The 22,939-nt window shown below is 34.7% G+C and overlaps 1 protein-coding gene across 1 annotated transcript in view; it reads right to left on the reverse strand.

The window, feature by feature from the left end:
- Window positions 1–8,543, reverse strand: part of LOC103271211 (glutamate receptor ionotropic, delta-2-like) — a gene marked incomplete at its 3' end in the record, with an annotated part of 66,573 nt that extends 58,030 nt beyond the window's left edge. The window contains exon 1 of the mRNA XM_008068657.1: window positions 8,229–8,543. Within this exon, the coding sequence (XP_008066848.1) occupies window positions 8,229–8,466 (238 nt within the window). The remainder of the gene's footprint in view (window positions 1–8,228) is intronic.
- Window positions 8,544–22,939: the final 14,396 nt, after the last annotated feature.

A 22,939-nucleotide genomic window follows, 5' to 3' on the forward strand; every position in this document is an offset into this window, starting at 1 on the left:
GGTCTCGCTGCCCAGACGGGTCTCGAACCCGCGGGCTCAGGCAATCCATTCACCTCAGCCTCCCAAAGGTGCACGATTACAGGCTGAACCACCAAGCCCGGCTTAAATTTAGTTTTTTTAAAAATATATTTTCTTAAAACCATCCAGCCATTTAAAAAAATGTCTCTTAGGAAACCACTCCTTTGTTTTGCTAAATACTAAAATAGTACTTTTAATTATGGGATGTATTCATAGATAGTTCAAAGATTTGTGACTCATGTTCTCTGATTTCTTTTAGCTCTTCAAAAGTCCACTTGAGCATGAGAAAGGATTTTCTCACTCAAATTATGGAAGGTTGGTATTAGTTTAAATGATTTTCAGGGGCATACTGTATGCATATAGTTCATAGACTAATTGCTTAGGAGTTCATTACAGTTCACTGGGAACATAAACCAATGTATTGACATCTTAACATAGTGGCATTGTTTTCTAGTCACACACATTACTCACTCTCCATTATTGGTAGAATTTAAACAGTTTCTTTCAGCATGGAAGTTCACCCTTTTTTTTTCCAGTGGTGGAGAATTTGGGTAATAAAAAGAAAAAAAAATGAACACCACATCATGTTTTAAATAAGAATGAGGAAATTATCAAGTGAATGTGACAGCACTAAGAATGCTCTGTGTTCCCTTTGTTAAGAACTGCCAATCATAATTAACAGTAACAGAGATGTTGTTTGAACCTAAACAAAAATTACAGAGAGTCCTTTTGAGTTAATACTTATAAGAACAGAATGTAGAAAGAAACTCAACTGTATAATCCAGTTAACCTCTCACTGGGAATTACTCTCATTTTTTTCCTGTGTTCATTAAGATCAGTAAAAAACAGAGCTAGTCAATATCATTTTTGTTACATTTAAATTGAATGTGAAATATCAGATAACAACATAAAGAAATGGCTTTAGCTATTGCATACCAAAGCTTGAATTCTTCGAGATTTTGTGAATAGGACATTGGTCAATTTTATATATTTGATATCTACACTATTAAAATGGATGTCTTTTTGAGTTATTCTCCTATGTAAAGTTTTGGAGAGAAGCTCTCTCATCGACAATCTCTTCCATTTCCTGATTCAATAGAGAAGAATGTCTGACTCTTCTTTTTTGTGGAAACGAGAAAGCTGGGATTCTCTATGACAGTGCAATCCATCTGGCAGTGGGAAGAACTCTTTATTTTCTTCCAAAAATTGTCCTGGGATGTCAAAATCAGTGGGGTTGTCTCTCAAGTTAACTCTTGTGCAGTAACATCACATTATTTTCAGTATTTTTAACATTTCTAAAGGCCTTCTTTTTATCTGTCACTAGTATCTGTGGAGCTATTTGATCTTTAGGAAAACTACCAAAGGGATTTTCCTTTTTTACTCTTTTCAATAACTCTGTCTGTTTCTCTCATCAGAGGTGGTTTATTTTGGCTAAGACCCATTGGCATGGTGTTGCACACTCCTGCAAGGACTGAGTATTTTTCTTATTTATCAACAGATTCAAAACACCTAGGCCAGGCATTGGATATAGTATACCTAAGAAATATTTATTAAACCAGTTAACATAGTTATTTCTTGTTTTCCTTTTGCTCCTTGTTCTTGGGATATTGTTGGGATATTGTTGGTACTTATGGATATTGTTGGCACTTGTACCAGTCGCGGTGGCACATGCCTAAAATTCCAGCACTTTGGGAGGCGGAAGCGAGAGGATTGCCTGAGCCCTGGGATTCGAGACCAGCTTAGGCATCTTGGAGAGACCTTGTCTCTATAATAAATCAAGAAAAATTAGCTGGGTGTGGTGGGGCACCCTTGTAGGTCCATCTACTTTGAAGCGTGAGGCAGAAGGATAGCCTGAGCCCAGCAGGTCAAGGCTGTGGTGGCCACGAGCATGCCACTGCACTCCAGCCTAGGCAACAGAGTGAGACTCTGACCCCCCCCAAAATGCTTGCTACTTCATATCGTATGTGGTAGCTTCAAATACTTTATATGACTATGAATGTTTGTATTACCTAGAATTAGACACAAATGTCTGAGGATAACTTAGACATTTCTCTTTTCATGTTAACAGCAAATTACATACAACTACATTTGTGAACAAGTCATTGAGGCCCTCCACGAGGCCAGATGATATAAAGAGTTATTTGCCAATAAACTAAACATAAGAGATCTCCAAAAATCAAACCTCAGCTTTTTTAAGTATGTTAATTGCAACAAGATGTGTGTAGACATAGAGAAAAGGGAGGATATAAAATGACAACAAAACTTGTATAAAATTCGTCTCTCATTCGTGCATTTAACAACCTAGTTCACAAGCTCTAATGTTCTAACCAAACAGATGTACTGAGTTTATCTCAATAATGGACCATACTCCTTTTGCACAGTTGGATTCCCTGAGCTGTTTTTCCAGAAAGCTTTGAAGTTACAGATTTTTTTAAAAAAATAAGCATTAGTAAACAACTCACATATATTTAAAATTTTCTGCTTTTAGCTGTCCCTGAACACTTTTTTAGAAATCTATCTGATAACACATGAAATGTTTCTTTATCCCTATTCAATCTGGTATAGTGGCTCAATAAACACTGTAGTTCTGGAATAACCACTGTACTTCCTCTGAAAAGACTGTATATTTATTGGAAGTTATCATGAATTCCAACTTTATTGCTCATGCATGGATATTGTCATTGATTTATTCTCTTTTTCATAGGGTTTATGAGCCTTTTCTTAATTTATTTTTAATCAGAGTGTAAAGATGCTCTCAGTATCTTTGAATGCATTCACCTCTTCATTGTAAGCAAGTGGAAGAATAGCAGCTTTTCAAAAATGAAATAAATCATACACAATTCAGCATTATTCATTGTTATGAATTTGTATAAATGTACAAACAACCTACAAGTTCATTAAAGGGAGCAGTTGGGATAGAAAGGTATTTAACATATTTATAATTTTTGATATCTGTTGCATGTTTATAGCACTAGAAAAGCATTCTAACCATATGGATAAATCTATTTATCTTTTTTCTTGGGTTTGCTCCAAAGCTTATTGAAATTTGGTCATCTGGAGGAAGAATTCAGACAGTCAATCCACAGGCATGTCAACATTCTCAAAAATAAGGCTTCTACCAATAGGAAACCTTACTTGAAAATTTCTTTTCTTAGCTTCTTGAAACATACACTCAATACAAACATTAAAAATAACTTTCTCTTTTGTTTAGTGAGTTTCAGGTCATTGGGGGACAATTTTGGTGGTTTTTATTTTTGATTGTAATCTAACAAACACAACATTGCAGCTAAACTCCATGTTTGATTTAGTTAAGTATTTAGCATTTATTAATTTATTTAGTTCATCGATATGTATTTGTTAAATGCCTAACTTATGCAAGATATAAAACTATAGGCAAAGAGGCTATACAGACAAAAGTATACTAGCTCATATTCAAAGGACTCAGGTGAAGACGTGAAAAAAAGAAAAGCAATTGCACTATGCTTAATAAGAACTATGACAATATATATTTAAAGAATATAAAAGATGATTCATAATTCCATAAAGGACTTCTTAAAATAAGTGAGATAAAAGCAAAAATTAGAGGATAAATAGGAACTTGCCTTATGAGGGCAGAGAGTGGAAGTAGAGATTAGCCAGGTTAGTAATAAAGGCATTTCAGAAATTGGAAAGAGCAGAAACAAAGGTGGAGAGGTAAGAAACAGTCTTATGTTCAGGGACAAAAAACAGTTTGGAGTAACTAGACTATTAAGTGTGAGCCATGAGTAGTAAGAGATAAAACCAAGCATTGGACAGGAGCCAGATGGTGGAAATTCTTTATACTCTGAAGAACTTGGACTTTTAAACTGTGGGCATTAGGGAGCCAAGGAAATATCTGAAGAATGAGAACTTTGTGGTCAGCCTTCCATGGCATTGATTACTTGGTATATAACCAAGTATGTGGACCACATATTTGTTGGGGACAAAATTGGAAGTAGAAAGACCTGCTATGAGACTCCTATAGTACAGATGAGAAATAAGGTAGCACAAATCTGGGCTAATCTCTCTAAGTGGGAAGTGATTTCCACTACTAGAAATGTATAGGAGGTAAAACTGACAGAATTTGCCAGTACTTTGGGAGCCTAAGCTTAGGGGTTTGAGATCAGCCTGGGCAACTTGGTGAGACCTTGTCTCTACAATAAATAAAAAAAATAAGCTGGGCATGGTAGCACTTGCCTGTGGCTCCAGCTACTTGGAAGGCTGAGGCAGAAGGATTGCCTGAGCCCAGTAGGTGGAGGCTGCGGTGGCCACGAGCATGCTACTGCACTCCAGCCTGGGCTACAGAGTGAGATTCCGACTCAAAAAAAGAGAAAAAGTGGCAGAACTTAATTATGGTTAGATATAAAGTATGGGAAAAGGAAAAAAGGAAAAGTATTTTTAAATTTTCTAATGTGGGTTTAGGTGGTTGGTGATGGATCAGCTGGAACAGGGAATATGACAGGCTAATATGGTTCAAAGTATAAAATGAATTCTATTTGGGGCATGTTGAAATTTGTGGTGCCTCTGGTATATTCAGAGAGTTGCCTAGGTAACAGTTGGATGTACAAATTTTAAGTTCAAAAATAGATGATGGAGATCTGGGAGTCATCATTGGCGACTGTTGATATTATGCACAGAAATACTGAATGAAATGCGAGGAAGTAAGATGAAAACAGAGGTCAATTATATCTATCTATCTCAACTTCTATTTCTGGCCAGTGCTCATACCTACCAACATCCTTGCCATCCTTTCTCATTTATTGTCAGTTTTGACACATGGCTTATTTTCTTCATCTCCAGTCTAAGCCAACCATCACAGACAGTTCATCTAGCTCTCTAGTCTCTCAGTTCCTTGATCCCTATCGAAGTCCTTCACCAACTCTTCAAGAATTTGTATTCATACACCAATAGCTTACTCTCTATCATAACATTTCAAAAGAATTAGGTTTAGGTGTTCTATTTTATGGTTTCAGACTCCAAACTCACTCTCGCTGATGTTTCCATTCTTGTTTTTTAATCTCAGTGAAATCTCCACTACTATCTGCTTCCACTGCTCTATTACGGTCTACTATTGCTGCCTACTACATTTTCATTATTGTTCCTTCTATTTTTAATTGTTCCATGTACCCCTGGATATAACCTTTCAATCATTAATTTGCTAATAATCTAAAATCATTTGCCTTGTTCTCATTTTTTACGTGTGCCTAACTATCCACAGATGAGTGGAATTTGTTTTTATGTTTTTATTTAGCAAACATTTATGTGAGACTTATATAAGTTATAGCTAAGAACTTCACAAGTTTTAACTGTTTTAATTTTCACAAAAACCCATAAGGTGGGCACATCCAGGTTGTTTCCTTGCAAGAGGAACTCACATATTGCACAAGTTTATTATCCCCAAACTAGAACACAAAATTCTTCTTTTATTGACTCTTATGGAAAAGTCAACCATCACGCTGTGAGAGTGGCCAAATTATGTCATTCAATGGTCTCATGGAGAAGCCCACATGGATAAAACCTAAGTCCACCAACGCACAGCCATCATCAGTCACCAGGCATGTGAGTGAAATGAATAAGCCTTTAGATGATTTTAGCCTCTAGCCTCTGAGTTGTCTAGATGAAGCCTCAGACAAGTTTATTGCTGAATCCAATATGCCTTTCAAGCCTTAATTCTACTTTATTTTTTAAAATATTTAACACAATCGACCAAATGTATACCGTTGCATGTTCTGATTTTTACTTGCACATTTCTAGTCTCTTCTTATCAGTTACCACTGAGACCTCCTCTACCCATTTTTTTCCCTTAGAGATCTGTTCTAGGCCCCACATAAACCAGTGGTCCTCAATCAGAAGTAAGCAGTTGAAAACAATTGCTTTATATGATGTTATACAGTTCCATGGCCTTTTAATTTCCTATATGTCAATTTCTTCTAATATGTATTTAGTCTAGATATCTCTTATGTGTTTCTGACAAATATATCAAGCCAGTAAGCAAGCATTAGAAATACCCTTTCATGTTTTACAGGTATCTCAAACTCAACATGCACCAGACTGATTGTATTGTCTCTCCTATCATAAATACTTTCTGTTTTTTTTTATATTTCAGCAAATGAGAACAATATCTAATTTATACAATTTCCTAAATTAGAAACCTAAAATAAAACTCTGTCTCCTTTTTCTCCTTCAGTACTGATTCCCACACCACTGTATAGTTAATCAAATTATATTGGTTCCATTTTATCAATACCCGTCTCTTGATTTCCACCTTCCTTTATGCAAGCTGCATAAATTCTTTTCTTAGTTATTTCGGTAGTCTTCTAATTCGTCTCATTTTTCATACTGCCTTTTTTCGAACTGTTCTCCCCACTGTAACTAGAATATTTCTATAGTAAAATTTTGAGTGTCTTTTCTTGCTTAATATCTTTAAATAGTTGGTCATTTTTCCCATAGATTTGTTCAAACTCCTGATTATAATAAATATGTCTTCAGCCTCATCTTTACCTTCTGCTTTACCTTCCACTTAGACTATCCTAATTTCTCTCCCACATCTTGAAATTCTGTCCTAATCAATTATGTCTTCTTTTCCCCAATTCTCTTCTTCAACAAGCTCTTTCCATGACTAATTCTGTTTCTCTTTCTTTGTCACGTTAAGATATATTAATCGCCAGGCTCGGTGGCTCAGCCTGTAATCCTGCGCCTTTGGGAGGCTGAAGTGAGTGGATTGCCTGAGCCCGCGGGTTCGAGACCCGCCTGGGCAGTGAGACCTCATCTCTACAATAAATCAAAAAATCAGCCGGACATGGTAGCGCATGCCTGTAATTCCGGCTACTTGGAAGGCTGAGGCGGAAGGCTCGCCAGAGCCCAGCAGGTCGAGGCTGCGGTGGCCGGGAGCGGCCACTGCACTCCAGTCTGGGAGACAGAGTGAGACTCCAACTCAAAAAATAAAAAAAAGAGATATATTAATCTTTCCTACTCCCATGATCTCCTAATCGTCTATGCTTATCCTTATCACAGAATTTTCTACCCATAATTGTAATTCTTTGTCTCCATGTTTGTGTGTCATTAGACTCGTGGCTCAATGATGACAAAGACTCTCTTGCTCACTATTACATACTCAGTGCTTAGAAAATTCTACTTACATAAATAATGTGGACTAAATAGTTACTGAAATAATGATTAATGAATGAACTAAAAGTGTCTGTGACAAATATACAGTAAGAGTTAACCTTAATAAGAGTCCTTGATATGGAAAGGTACAGGGATAAGCATGCTTATATAAGTTTAAGGGCTAGATTTGAAATGAGGAGTAAGATGAATAGTCTAGACAATCCTTTGATTAGTTAAATTTAGAATGGAAAAAATTAAATTTAGTGGAAGTTCTGATAGCAAGTGGGAGTAAAAAGTAAGATGCTATTGAGATTTGTAAATATTAAGGCAAAAGTATCATGTCTCCGTTATAACATACATTTCTCCTGTTCAATACATGTGGTGAGTTTGTAAGAGACTATCAATTTCTGTACTATTTCTTTATTTGTGATAGCAGTAGTCTCAAATAAGGAGTGTAATAAATATCCTATTCTGAAACAGTGAAAACCAAAGAATTAATCAGACAAGTTTAAAGAGTAAGGTGGATTAGGTATTGAATAACAGAGCAAAGACTTTCTTTAGAATATAGTGAAATTGTAAGTTAAATCATCGTTAAAGATTATATATTAAAGTAAAAGATAAAACATAAAATTTCTCATCAGAGTCTTAAATTAACCAAAGTCTTTTCAATGAATATTTTTAATGCATAAAATAATGTCTCTGAACAAAGAACAATTCCTAACTTCACTTACATATGTCAATAATTAAATAGTGCCTTCCCTAGTAATAAGAAATCGTAAGGTTATTTCTCAGAAAGTCAGAGTTTGAGGAGGAAAATCTAATCTTGAGTCTTACCTTTGACATTCACTTTTGCCTTTGTTGATGAAATTGAACTTACATCAAAAGACAGTGAACCATTATTGCTGTAAACCTGCTGTGTTTGAGATCCACTAGGAGAGAGTGGAAATGTTCTTTTTTGAGCATTACTGTGAGGACTCTTCAGAACACTTATTGATGTCAGATACAGAACTTTCTTAACTGAATACATGGTATCTGAAACATCACATTCCTTTATAAAAAATACTAGAATGTACTCTTCTCCTTACCTTGCTGTACAAAAGATCCATACACAAACCACATGGAGTTGTAGAGAGTAGTAGACGTCATTGATCCCATTTGTAATCGTGGGGGATTAAGCCAGTTCAAGAGGTATACCAGTAGACCCACCAAAAGGACTGTGCCAGCAATGCAAGCCCATAGAGAGAGATCAAATGGAGCAAGACAGGCAAACATATCCACTGTCTTTTCAGCCCTTCGAAGTAGTACCCCCACTGAGTAGTCCATGTAACGTGTTGTAAAGTCCACCACATTCTCACGATCTGGAGTGATGGTTAAAGCAGAAATTCCTATGTCGGCTCTCTGAGAAATTGAAAGAGAAAGAAATACATTAACCGTGTAGAAAACAATTTCATTTGTGCCACTTCAGCTTGCCTTGAGGAAAAAGAATAGTTGCCTCAGGCAATATAAGTCTTTATACATAAACTGAAAAACACTGCAAAGACTTCCTATTGAAGAGTGTGAATACTGCATTTCTTACTGCAAATCCCGCCCCACCGGAGTTAGAAAAATTACCTTGTTCATATTATCAATGCATGTAAAATCAGTGAATATTTCAGACACAGATAACACAGGGAGAAAATTGTCTTTTTTTCCTTGGGTAGTTTTATCAAAGCCGTCACTGACATAGTAGCAAAAGAAAAACTTATACAAAAGAATTCTTTGTAGGAAAATGTACCCACACTTTTAAATATGTTTTTAACATGTAAACTATTAGGTAGGTTATTTAAAAACTTCAACATGTCATTTTAGCCTTAGTTTAAATTTCTCTGAATCAAAAGTTTTATGATTGGTCTCTAAACATATTAGAGTTTGTTAGAATTTTTACGGCACAAACTTATAATGTATACCAGAGGTCTCTACCATGATTGTATTATATAAACTACAGAAACATTTTAATGAACAATTAAATATTAGAAAAACAGAATTATTGGAGTAATTACCCCTTTTTTCAGCGTCTTCTTAGATTCTCAGTGATAGCGCTTACAACTACAGCATATGCTATTTTTACTTATTTAAACCACATAACAGAATCACAGTGAAGCACAGAATAAATGACTTCACATTTAAATTCTATGCTATAATACATATTTAAATATCTAAAAGATGCATCTTCTTTGAAATAATAGTTTTTGACTGTGGTTAAAACTGCAGGAAACCCCTTCCAGACAAATATAAACATGAGTAAATTGTTTATTGAACATTTTCTGGTTATTTTTCTTTTTTTATTGTTTTATGAAAGAAGATAGAAACTTGTTTTATTGTTTTGGGGGACTGAAAAAAAAAAAAGTAAGACCCCTAGTGGAATGCCAGATCAACTTGGATGAATCTGGTTTCTAAAGTAATATGCTCTTTTAAAGATTCTAGCTAAAATTAAGCAATGTGTGTGTGTGTGTGTGTGTGTGTGTGTGTGTGTGTGTGTGTGTATCAAGCCCATATATATTTGTTGCTAGACTCAGTACTAAGTATTTACATACTTTTTTTTCCACTTAATCCTTACAATGAGCTATGACTTACGTATTTTGCACTTTAATTCACAAGTGAAGAAAATAAAACTTAGAGAGTTTAAGCAACTCGTTCAGTTCTTAGTTAAGTACAGAGCCTGATATTAAACCCTTGTTTTTCTTACTGCACAAATTGTGTTCATAATCATTTTACCATATTGCAAGTTATCATTCATTTCTCAAATGACCCATACAGTAGCCAGTCACGGTAACTGGTTTTAGAAAAATGCTTATCTTAAAAGAATGTAAGATTTGCTTTTAAAAAATTATACTATTTACATTGCAATAAGGCCATGTAAACCGTGAGTCTAGATTATGAACTGAAAGATATTAAGCTTAATAACGCTATATAAAATGAACTTGCAAAAAAACATTTTATTTCTTTCAAGTTCATACTTTTTTGTAGCTAAATATTGCAAATCGAATCTTTTCAGATTGAAAATCTGACCTGGATCTTTAGCTCTCTAGTTCTGTCTTCTCTGAACTTGTTTATCTATTGGTGAAATCAATGTAACAGTTTAGTATCACTATTATGAGCTGACTCATTTATCTCTATCTTAATGGTGAATAAATAACTCTCCAAGATTCAGTTAGGCTCTCAGAAGGTGCATCTACTTTTCAGAACATTAAAGTACTATGGATCAGTAATTTACTAATTGACCATTAGTAACCCAAAGCATTTAATGACTCAACCAGTCAGAAAATTCCATCTGAGGTGAAATTACCGACAGCATGTTAATTGAATATTTATAAGACACTCATAATATTTTTCTAATAAATAATTATTTTACCTTTAAATGTTTTTAAATTGGAATAGTCACTCTACTGATTTAAGTAATGAATACTTCTAAGGGTTGCAAAATGAGTTCCTACAGTAAAAATATCTAAGGACTTTATTAATTTAAAAAGGGAACTGATTGTTTTGTATGTACTAAATGTTTATTAAATAAAACAGATACTCGTCATATATCTTTAAAGATATGTTTAAGTTTTGGTTCACTTTTAACACTTGGCTATTCTATTTTCAAGGAGAAATTGCTAGCCTCCCTGTGGAGAGCATAACAGAATCAAACAATGAACTTTCAAAAACTGCACAAATACATCCACATGCACAATGCATACACACGTACTTTCCTGTCTCTGAGTTTTGTATACACCTTCCTAAAGAGATGCCCCATTGCATCCTTCAGAGTCAATGATATAGCAGACCACCGTGATTGATATGAGTTTGTAATAGTTCTTATTTGTGTTAGAGATAATATGCTAGAGTAGAAAAAAAGCGAAGGACTTCTGATTCAGAAAGATGGCTCTAAAATGTCCTGAATATCTATAAGCATAACCAGAAATGATCAGGGACAATTATTTATTCTTACTCTTCTATTTATTTGGTCAACTCACTTGTCCATTTTTTTACAATGACTTTTCAAATTTGTATCCTCCTGAAATCTTTAATATTGCACTACTCCAGCCTCAACTCTCAGATGACCTCCACTGTTATTATGTAGAGAACATAGACAATATGTGATTAAAATTCACATGTATTTCTACCTCCCAACCTATATCCCATAGCCAGCCTATTCCATTTAACTCTGTTTACAGTGGAGGAGCTATCCACCTTCCTATAAAGGGCCAACTCCCCATCAGTAAATCTCCCTATCAAAAAATCTCCATGTCAGATAATTCAACTCCTATGCATTCAGCATCATTCTAGCAACTGTGGATTTCACATTAAAAGATCCTTTAACTTTTTCTGGTTAAAAAAAGAGAAAAACCTTTCACTCCACTCTCTGTGACTTCCTACTCCCAGTAACTACCCTTTCTCTCTAGTCCTATACATCCTAGCCACTCGAAGAAGACTCTTTTGCACATTGTTGGATATTCTTCTACTCATGAAAACAACATTTCTTAATATTTGCATTGCTGAATCAAATAGATATAATTCAATGTTCATTTGATTAGTCCTTTTGATAACATTTGACAGTGATGACTGCTCCCGCCATCATAAACATTCTTTTTCCTTGGATTTCATGACACAACACAAATCTCTTTTTAAGTTCTTTTTCAAGGCCATGTCAGTACTTCTCTGGACTTGAGCATACACCCATTTCTTATTTGCAATCCTCTACCAAATAAGCAATCCTATCCATGGTCATTAGTCCACTTTCTGTGGACATCTGAACTCTAGAGTATATATCTGAACTCTAGGGCCTAGACTGATTTGTTCAACTATATAATTGATACTTCTGTTAAGTGTCTCAAAATACCTCAGATTTAACATGGCCAAGAACATCCTCATGATATTCAACTCTAACCAGTCCTCTTCCGATGTCTCTGCTTCAATGAATGACATCTTTTTACATAACTCATAAAACTTGGCGGCACCATTATCTTCCCTAGCCTATCCCTTATCAAATCTGTCACTATTGATTTTGCCTTCTGAGGACTCTAATATCCATTCACTGCTCTACTGTGTCCAGCTATCATCATTGCTTTCCTGAACTCCCATACCTTATGAGACTACCTGAGAACTAACTTTCCTCTTGTCCTACTGCAGCCAAAGTAATCCTTCTGTAGAGCAAATTTGATTCCGTCCTTTCTACACTTTAAAGGTTTTCAGTGAATTTGCATTACTCTTAGGAAAAACATTAAAATCTTTAACATGGTCTATACACCTTTATATAGATTATCTCCAACCTGCTTCAACATATTCATACTGTGCCATTTTCCTTTCCAGCACTTCCTGATGGCAAGGTCTTTGTTCATGCTATTTTCATTGCCTTACTTGTGACACTTTTTCAAGTAAACTCTTATTTATATTCATATATCAGCTCAAGTATCCCTATTTCAAGGAAGCTATCCATGACCCTTTGATTAGAACAATAATTCTTCTTATTTACACAATCAGAAGCCTATATTCCTCATTTCCTAGGTATTATGACAGTTATAATCTTAAACATATTTATATAGTCCTTTCAATAATGTCTGACTCTTTTGTTATAGCACAAGATCCATGAAGACAAGGATTGTGACTTGAAAAAAAATTTGCCTGGCCTAGGATTTATGGTCAATAAATAATTCCTATGAACATATGAATAAATTGAGATAGAACCTCAACTAATTCTTGTAAATCTCTTCTCTCCTTCTGTCATCATTCTCAGTAGAGAAAGGTTTTTAAAGAATAAAATGGCAATACAAAAATTTGCTAAGTTTTATAATAAAGATAAAAGATTAATATCTTGGTGAATAATTATTTTAATAATTAACATAAGGTTCTTGATTTATCAGTGTATTTATGTTTGTCAGTTGTTCTTAGCTAATGTAATTAAGCACCTACTGTAGTAAGCTTGATATATTAAAAATATTATGATATCAGGTGTTTACTGTAAAATTATTATTTACATTTTTTAAGATTAGCACTAAAACTGTAGTGTAAATTAGTTTATTTTCAAAATTATTTTAATTACATGTTCATAACCTTTTCCTTGGGAGAAGGTATAAGATTTGCCTTTTCTCAAGTCGTGAAAAGGAGATGGATGCATAATACAATAAGGCAGGGATAATTAGCCATAAAATCACTGAATCTTAGAAGCTTAAACTTAGAGAAGTTAAAAAGCATTTATTCTAAATTCGATCTGAAGTAAATTATCAAATCTAACAAGTAATCATCTTATTTATTCTTGAGTATAATGCTAATAACATTATATTAATAAGACTAATAGCTATGCATTTATTAGTGCTTACTGTACAGCAAATTCCATTTTGTATGGTCTACATATCTTATTTTATTTAATATTAAAAAAGTCCAATTGTTTTTTCCAAGAAGAACATTTCTATTTGAATATGAATAGTCTAAATATTGTAAAGCTTTGATTATATAAGGAATTCATAACTATTTTCCTCTACTTTCTATTAAACATCATCCATACATCATATTATAAATCTATCATATTTTAGATCTGCCCTATGACAATCTTTTAAATACTTGAAGAACACTATCTTATACTATAATTGAAAATATACTTTCAAAGTAAAAAATAATTTGTTTGGTCAATCACTCTTCCCAAGATATGATTTCCATATCTCTCAAAATACTGGTCATTCTCCTGTAAGCCTAGTATAAATCATCAATGTTGCCTCAATTAATGTAGATAATATAGTTCTTAAATAATTTTTTAAAAATGAAATTGGAGCCTGACATTCTTATTATGTGAATTACCTTAAGTTTACATACTAAACTTAAGGTCTAATAAAATTTAAAAAATATTTTTAAACTAAACATTATCAGACTGGAAGTTCACATAACTCTTATGCAATTGAGTTTAAAGCAAATATTGGATTATAATATACTTGTCTCTTCAATTTAATTATTTGGTTTGCTTTCATCTTTACACCTGTCTGTAGAATTTTGCATCTTTGTCATCCATCATGATGATATTTTTCTCTGGGTTTGAGCCATTTGGAAGTTTGAGAAGTAGGCCTTTATTCCTTTTCCACATGCCTAGTAAAATATTGATGAAAAGTACGCTGGAAAGTTCGAGGTATGGCAGTTTGCTTCTAAAGTCTACATACTTTGACAACAGCTCACTGTTTAACACTTTAGATATGGTTTTCAATCACCTATGAATATACTTTACTGTATTGTCATCCAGACAGATCTCTCCATATGATTTCTAAGTGTTTCATAAAAGGCATTATTAAACTTAAAATACATGTGTAATCAGATATTCATCTTCTCATGAATAGCTAATGCTATCAAAAAAGAAAATGAACTGCTTATTTTTATCACCTATAACACATCTGATTAATAATCCATTCTGTAATTTTATCTGAGAATAAAATCAAACTCACTGTTCCAACAGAATGAACATATTGTTTTCTGATTTTGAATGTGACAACCTCAAACTAAATACCTCCTCTCTTTTTCATGTTTTGTATGTATTACTTATAGTAACTTACTTATCATTTCAGAAATGCATTCATTTTCCTAGGATATTATTCATTTGGACCTGGAAATTTGAACTCATTAAAAGTGCCTATCAAGAGCTTCACATCAGTTAAGTTTTTTCATCAATCAACTCTACTCTAAATATTTTTTGTACACAGAGGCAGCAAAATAGTTACTGCCTAATTGTGGCACACATTTGACAAGCACTGGGTCTACCTCTGCCTCTTTAACTCTTTAAACTATGCATTTTCTTTTCCTGCTCATCACAAGAATGAACTTTTATAGATTTTAAAAATTTCTTGATAGTTTTCTTAAATATTATTTGATTTTCTTTGGTCTTCAGATGTTACAGTGTAAAGATTCCAGGTTTGCTGGGGGAGAAGTAAGGATTGAAGAAATGCTAAAGGAAGGAAGAAAGGGTGAAAAAGAAAGGAAGAGAGAAAAAAATCAGAGTAACATATTTTCCAAGTATTAAATATTCTATTCCCAAAATAAACTCTATTTGGTAATACTTTACTATATGCTAATATGCCGATGAATCAAATACAAAGGCTATATTTTGAGATTTTTGGATACTCATAAATGATAATGGTTGTTTTTCTTTTTGTGTGTGGTATTATTGTCAAGCATTCTAGTAGAGATTACTCTAGATTTATGGAATTAACTGGGTAAATTTCATGAAATATCTTAATCTTTTGGCCTCATCTTTTCTGATAGAAATTAGAGAGAGGGTATAATATTAATTTGTTTGTAAACAATGCAAATTTTTAGTATATTTGAAGTACATTTAATTTTTTTCCTATCTCTTCTTGAGTCACTTTTAATGATAGCATATTTTCCTCAATAATAATTCATTTCTTAAGTTTTCAATAATTAATTAGCATATCATTACACTGTTCCATCATGGTTGCAAAAATTTTCCTTAATTGTAGGGTATATACTTTCTTAACATTATCATCTATGCAGTCTATTTTTTTAAGCCAAACTTTCCAAAGGTTGATTTTGTTTTACATCTTTTCAAAGAAGTTTTTTTCCTTTTTATCAATCCTATTGATTTATAAATTCTAAAATATGGTTTTAAACATATTTTGAATTAAGCCTTAGTAGCTTGCTTTTGATTTTTTTTTATTAAGTTGAAGGCTTGGTTTATTATTTTTAATTTAATAATCAAATAGAATTTAAAGATACATGTTTCATGTTTCTCTATAGTTTTGAGGACAGTTTACATGTAGTGCTTGTATAATCATTATTTTTTAAGTAGCATATATTTTTAATTTTATTTCCTCTTTGCTTTAAGAGCAATTTGTTCTTTTTTTATTGTTAAAATGTTATTCATTTCAGTTTCATTGCATTTTGATCAGGTAATTTGTCAGGTATTATTTATATTGCATAGAAAATTTGGAGTTTAAAGGTATATATTATCAAATTTTATGATTAACCTATAAGTCTTCACTGTATGTAGGACACAAATATAAAAATCTATATTAATTGTACTATTTATATCAAATAAACTTTGAAAATGTTATCCTTCCCATATTTTCTTTTTTTTTTTAATACCAGAAGGTATAGCTTTATTTATTTATTTTTATTGTGGTAAAATACACATAGCATACTTTTTTCCATTTTAACTACTTTTGAGGGTACAAGTTAGTGGCATTGAGTACATTCACAATGTTGTACAATCATAACCACTACCCATTTCCAGAGCTTTTTCAGCATCTCAAACAAACTCTGTCTATTAAAGAGAAATCCCCCATCTTTGGCCTCCTCCCAGCTCTGGCAGCTTCTAACCTACTTTCTTAACCTCTACTCTTCTTTCTGGCTCTATCACTTTGCCTATTTTAGGTACTTCAGATACATGGAATCATACTATACAGTATTCTTTTGGGTCTGGCTTGTTTCACTTAGTATATTTTCAAGGTTCATCCATGTTGTAACAAATATCAGAATTTCATTTCATTTTATGACTGAATAACATTCCATTGCATGCATATGCCACATTTTGTTTATCTATTCATCTGTTGACCGAAACTTGGGTTGTTTGGAATGAACATTGGTGTACAAATATCAGAGTCCCTGTTTTTTTTATTTTTATTTTTGAGTTGGAGTCTCTGTGTCGCCCAGGCTAGAGTGCAGTGGCACACTCATAGTCACCACAGGCTTAACCTGCAGGGCTCAGGAAATCCTTCAGCCTCAGTCTTCCAAGTAGCTGGAACAACAGGCAGATGCCACCATGCCCAGCGAATTTTTAAAATTTATTGTAGAGATGAGATCTGCCCAAGTTGCCCAGGCTGGTCTCAAACCTGCGGGCTCAGGCATTCCTCTCACCTCAGGCTCCCAAAGTGCTGGGATTATAGGCATGAACCACTGCTCCTGGACTGAGTCCCTGCTTTTAGTTATTTTGGATATATATATATACTTAGGAGTGGAATTGCTGTATCATATGGCAATCCTATGTTTAACTTTTTGGAGAACTACCAAAGTGTTTTCAGTGGCTACACCACTTAAATTCCCATTAGTAAGGGATCAGGATTCCAATTTCTCCACATCCTAACCAACACTTGTTATTTTCGATTTTGGTATATGGTTATGAAGTGGTATCTCATTGTGCCTATTTATTTTTAATGTTCTTGTTTAGCAATATACATAAATTTTTCATATAAAATGCAGGCATTTCTCCAGATCATACTCATTTCACACTGCCTAATGAGCACCTGTACTTCTCTTGCAATAACTTTAGTGTCCTGCCTTCAAAAATCACTCCCATCAGTGGCTTCCTTATCTTTATTTATTTTTTTAATGTTTCTTTTGTTTTATTTCTTTTTTTTTAATTTTATTTTAATCAATATTTTTTATTATGATTTTGGGGGGTACAGTTAAGGGTTATGTGTACAATTACGTTTCATTCAGGCACCCTGTTGATAAGAGGTGTTTCCCCATCCCCAGACAGATATTTGCGACTGTTAATCCCATCCCCCTCCCTCCCATAGCTTCCCAGTACCATCAGTCATTTTCTTATAGTATTATAGTATAGTATTATAGTATAGTATTATGCTATAGTATTATACTATAGTAGTATACTATAGTATTATAGTATAGTATTGGATGTTCAAGGTCCATTATATGAGTGAGAACATGTGATACTCGGATCGTTGTTTCTGTGAGAGGTCACTCAGTATTATAGACTCTACTTCCATCCAGGTTGCTGCGAAATTCATGATTTTATTCTTTTTTATGGCTGCGTAGTATTCCATCCTGTATATGAGTCACATTTTTTTAATCCAGTCCTCTTTTGATGGGCAGCATGGTTGTTTCCAGGTTCTTGCTATTGTGAACAACACTGTGATAAACATACGAGTGCAGGTATCTTTTTTATAGAGTGATTTGAGGCCTTCAGCATATATTCCCAGTAGGGAGATTGCGGGGTCATATGGAAGGTCGATTTTTAGAGCTTTTAGGAATCGCCACACTGCTTTCCACAGAGGTTGTACTAGTTTACACTCCCACCAACAGTGTAGAAGTGTTTCCTTTTCACCACCACCCTCTCCAGCAGCTGTTATTTTTTGAGTTGTTGATAATTTCCATTCTGCCTGGAGTTAGGTGGTATCTCAGTGTGGTTTTGATTTGCATCTCCCTGATGATTAGTGAGGTTGAGCATTTCTTCATGTGTTTGTTGGCTGCTTGAATGTCTTCTTTTGTGAAGTGTCTTTTCATATCTTTTGCCCATTTTATAATGGGTTATTTGTTTTTTTCTTTTCAGCACATTTGAGTTCCTTGTAGATCCAGGATGTTAAGCCTTCGTCAGACCTGGAGTTGGCAAATACTTTTTCCCAGTCTGTAGGGTGTCTCCCTGCTCTCTTGATGGTTTCTTTGGCTTTGCAGAAGCTTGTCAGTTTAATAAGGTCCCACTTGTCTATCTTCTCTCTTATGACCTGTGGGTTTCGGGTTTTATGCAGGAATTGGATGCCAGTTCTGATTTCCATGAGGGTATTTCCTTCCTTTTCTAAGGTTCTTATGGTTTGAGGTTTTGCATTTAGGTCTCTGATTCATTTGGAGTTAACCTTTGTACATGGGGATAGATAGGGGTCCTATTTCAATCTTCTGCATGTGGTCAGCCAGTTTTCCCAGCACCATTTACTGAATAGGTTCTCCTCTCCCCAGTGGTAGGTGGTGGGGGCTTTGTCAAAGATGAGTTGGTTGAGAAATTGAGGTTTTGCTTCTGGAATCTCAATTCTATTGCATTGATCTATATGCCTGTTCCTGTACAAATACCAAGCTGTTTTGATGATTGTAGCTTTATAGTAAAGTTTGAAGTCTGGTAATGTGATACCACCTGCTTTGTTTTTTGTTGCTGAGGATTGTTATGGCTATTCTTGGACATTTGTGTTTCCATATGAAATTCCTGTGTTATGTTTTCAAGGTCTGAGAAGAATGCTGCTGGTAATTTGATGGGTATTGCATTGAATTTGTAGATTGCCTTAAGTAAGATGGACATCTTCACAATGCTGATTCTTCCAATCCATGAGCATGGGATATTTTTCCACTTGTTTGTGTCATCTTTGATTTCTTTGAGCAGTGTTTTGTAGTTTTCATTGTAAAGGTCTTTCACGTCTCTGGTTAGGAAGATGCCAAGATATTTCATTTTTTTTTGTGGCTATTGTGAATGGAATTGTGTTTTTTATTTGGTTTTTGTTTGTTTATTATTGGTGTAGAGAAATGCGACTGTCTTTTGTACATTTATTTTGTATCCTGAGATTTTGTCAAAGGCCTTTATCAATGTAAGGAGGGTTTTGACAGATTCTCTTGGGTTTTCAAGGTACACAATCATATCATCTGCAAAGAGAGATAACTTGACTTCCTCTTTTCCTATTTGGATACCCCTGATTGCCTCCTCTTCTCTGATTGCTTGACCCAGGACTTCCAATACTATGTTGAATAGGAGGGGTAAGAGTGGGCATCCTTGTCTAGTTCCAGTTTTCAGGGGAATTGGTTCCAATTTTGTCCATTTAGGAGTATACTGGCTATGAGTTTCTCTTAGATGGCTTTTACTATTTTGAGGTATGTTCCCCATATGCCTAGATGCTCAAGGGTTTTTATCAAGAAGGGGTGCTGGATTTTATCAAAAGCTTTTTCTGCATCTAATAATATGATCATGTGGTTTTTGTTGTGACATCTGTTGATGAATTTAATTGCATTTATGGTTTTATGAATGTTGAACCAGGCTTGCATCCCAGGAATGAAGCCTACTTGGTCATGGTGGATGATTTTTGAGATGTATTGCTGAATCTGGTTTGCTAGGATCTTGGTGAGAATTTTAGCATCTATGTTCATCAAAGATATTGGCCTATAGTTCTCTTTCTTTGTTGGATCTTTATCTGGCTTGGGTATCAATGTGATGTTGGCTTCGTAAAATGATTTGGGGACAGTTCCATCTTTTTCAATCACCTTGAATACCTTCAGTAGGATTGGTATCAGCTCCTCCTTAAATGTCTTGGAGAATTCTGCTGGAAAGCCATCTGGACCAGGGTTTGTTTTGTAGGAAGTTTTCTTATTACATAGTCGATTTCCTTGATTGTTATTGGTCTATTTAGGGTCTCAATTTCTTCTTGTTCCAACCTAGGTAGGTTGCGTGATGTCAGAAAGACCTCCATTTCCTTAAGGTTTTCAAGTTTGTTTCCATACAAGTGTATGTAGTAGTCTCTAATGATCTTTTGTGCTTCTCCAGGGTCAGATGTGACTTCATCTTTTGTGTTTCTGATTGTGTTTATTTGGTTTTTTTCTTGTTTTTTTTTTTTTGGTTAGTCTAGCTAGGGGACCATCCATCTTGTTATCCTTTCAAAGAACCAGCTTTTTATTTCATTGATTTTTTGTATTTTCTTTTTGTCTTCTATGTCCTGGATTTGGGCTTTTATTTTTGTGATCTGTATTCTTTTGCTGAAATTAGGGTTTTTGTGGTCTTGTTTTTCCAGCTTCTTTAGGTGGCTTGTTAGGATGTGAATTTCTGTTCCTTCCATTTTCTACGTGTGTGTTTGTAGGGATATAAATTCCCCTCTTACTACAGCTTTCAGGGCATCCCAGAGATTTTGGTAAGATGTTTCTTCATTTTCATTTGTTTCCAGGTATCTTTTGATCTCTGTTTTGATTTCATCATTGACCGAGGAGTTGTTTAGCATCATGTTTTTTAGTGTCCATGTCTTTGTGGGTTTTGGGGGGACTTTGTTGGTGTCAATGTTTATTTTTATCCCACTGTGGTCCGAGAAGGTACATGGTAGAATTTCGGTCTTGTTAAATTTGCTTATGCTTGATTTATGGCCGAGTATGTGGTCGATCTTAGAATATGTTCCATGTGGTGATGAGTAGAATGTGTATTCTGTGGTCTTTGGATGGAGTGTTCTGTAGGTATCAATTAAGTCCATTTGGTCCAAAGTCACATTGAGGTTCCGGATCTCCTTGCTGATTTTTTTGTCCTGATGATCTGTCTAGGGTTGTGAGTTGGGTATTAAAGTCCCCAGTTATGATGGTGTTAGAGTCAATATCTTTCTTTAGTTTTCCTAGAAGTTGCTTTATGAAAGTTGGCGCACCTATGTTGGGTGCATATATGTTTAGGATAGATATTGCTTGTTGATGGATTGAGCCTTTTATCATTATGTAGTGGCCTTCTGTATCTTTTTTGATTTTTAATAGCTTGATGGGTATTTTGTCTGAAATTAAGATTGCTACTCATCTTTTCTTTTGTATTCAGTTTCCTGAAAGTTTGTTTCCCAACCTCTTACTTTGAATCTGTTGGTGTCCTTTCTAGTGAGGTGAGTCTCTTGAAGGCAATAGATTGTTGCCTGATGATATTTTATCCATTTTGCCATTCTATGTCTTTTCAGTGGTCATTTAGTCCATTCACATTTAGGCTAAGAATTGAAATGCAAGAGTTGATCCCTGTCATAAGGTTCTTACAGAGTTGTTCCTGTTTGTTTGTTGTCTTTCTTTGGGTTTTGGAGTTGGTTCATGTGTGTTTTTAATCTTTTGCCTGTACTCTTGTGAAGAATGTTGTCATTCTTTTTTCTTTGTCTTCTGTGTTCAGTACTTTCTTAAGTGTTTCTTGTAGGGGTGGTCTGGTGGTAGCGTAGGTTCTTAGGGATTGGATATCTGGAAAAGATTTCAATTCTCCCTCACTAATGAAGCTTAGTTTGGCTGGGTAGGTTATTCTTGGTTGAAATTGTTTCTCTTTTAGAATTTGGAAGATAGGGCTCCAGGCTCTCCTAGCCTGAAGGGTTTCTGTGGATAAATCTGCTGCTATTCTAATTGGTTTTCCCTGGTAGGTAGTCTGGCCTTTTTCTCTTGCTGCCTTTAGGATTTTTTCTTTTATAGCTACTTTGTTTAGGCGAATTATTATGTGTCTGGGAGTTGGTCTTCTCATTTGTTGTCTTGCAGGGGTTCTCTGAATCTCTTGTGTTTGAATTTGTTCATCCTTGATGAGATGAGGGAAGTTTTCTTGAATGATTTCATGAAATGTTTGTTCCAGTGTGGCTTCTGTTTCTCTCTCTGCCTCAGGAAGCCCAATTACTCTTAGGTTTGGTCTCTTGAAGTGATCATTCATCTCTTGCAGGTTTTGTTCTGTCTTTTTGAGCTTCTTTTGTATGCTTTTGACAGATGGTATCACATTACCAGACTTCAAACTTTACTATAAAGCTACAATCATCAAAACAGCTTGGTATTGGTACAGGAACAGGCATATAGATCAATGGAATAGAATTGAGATTCCAGAAGCAAAACCTCAATTTCTCAACCAACTCATCTTCAACAAAGCCCCCACCACCTACCACTGGGGAGAGGAGAACCTATTCAGTAAATGGTGCTGGGAAAACTGGCTGACCACATGCAGAAGATTGAAACAGGACCCCTATCTATCCCCATGCACAAAGGTTAACTCCAAATGGATCAGAGACCTAAATGTAAAACCTCAAACCATAAGAACCTTAGAAAAGGAAGGAAATACCTTCATGGAAATCGGAACTGGCATCCAATTCCTGAACAAAACCCGAAACCCACAGGTCATAAGAGAGAAGATAGACAAGTGGGACCTTATTAAACTGACAAGCTTCTGCAAAGCCAAAGAAACCATCAAGAGAGCAGGAGACACCCTACAGACTGGGAAAAAGTATTTGCCAACACCAGGTCTGACAAAGGCTTAACATTCTGGATCTGCAAGGAACTCAAACGTGCTGAAAAGAAAAAAACAAACAACCCCATTATAAAA

The sequence above is a fragment of the Carlito syrichta genome, unplaced genomic scaffold (genome assembly GCF_000164805.1).
Source record: "Carlito syrichta isolate Samal-C Ts95f unplaced genomic scaffold, Tarsius_syrichta-2.0.1 Scaffold311452, whole genome shotgun sequence".
NCBI lineage: Eukaryota > Metazoa > Chordata > Mammalia > Primates > Tarsiidae > Carlito > Carlito syrichta.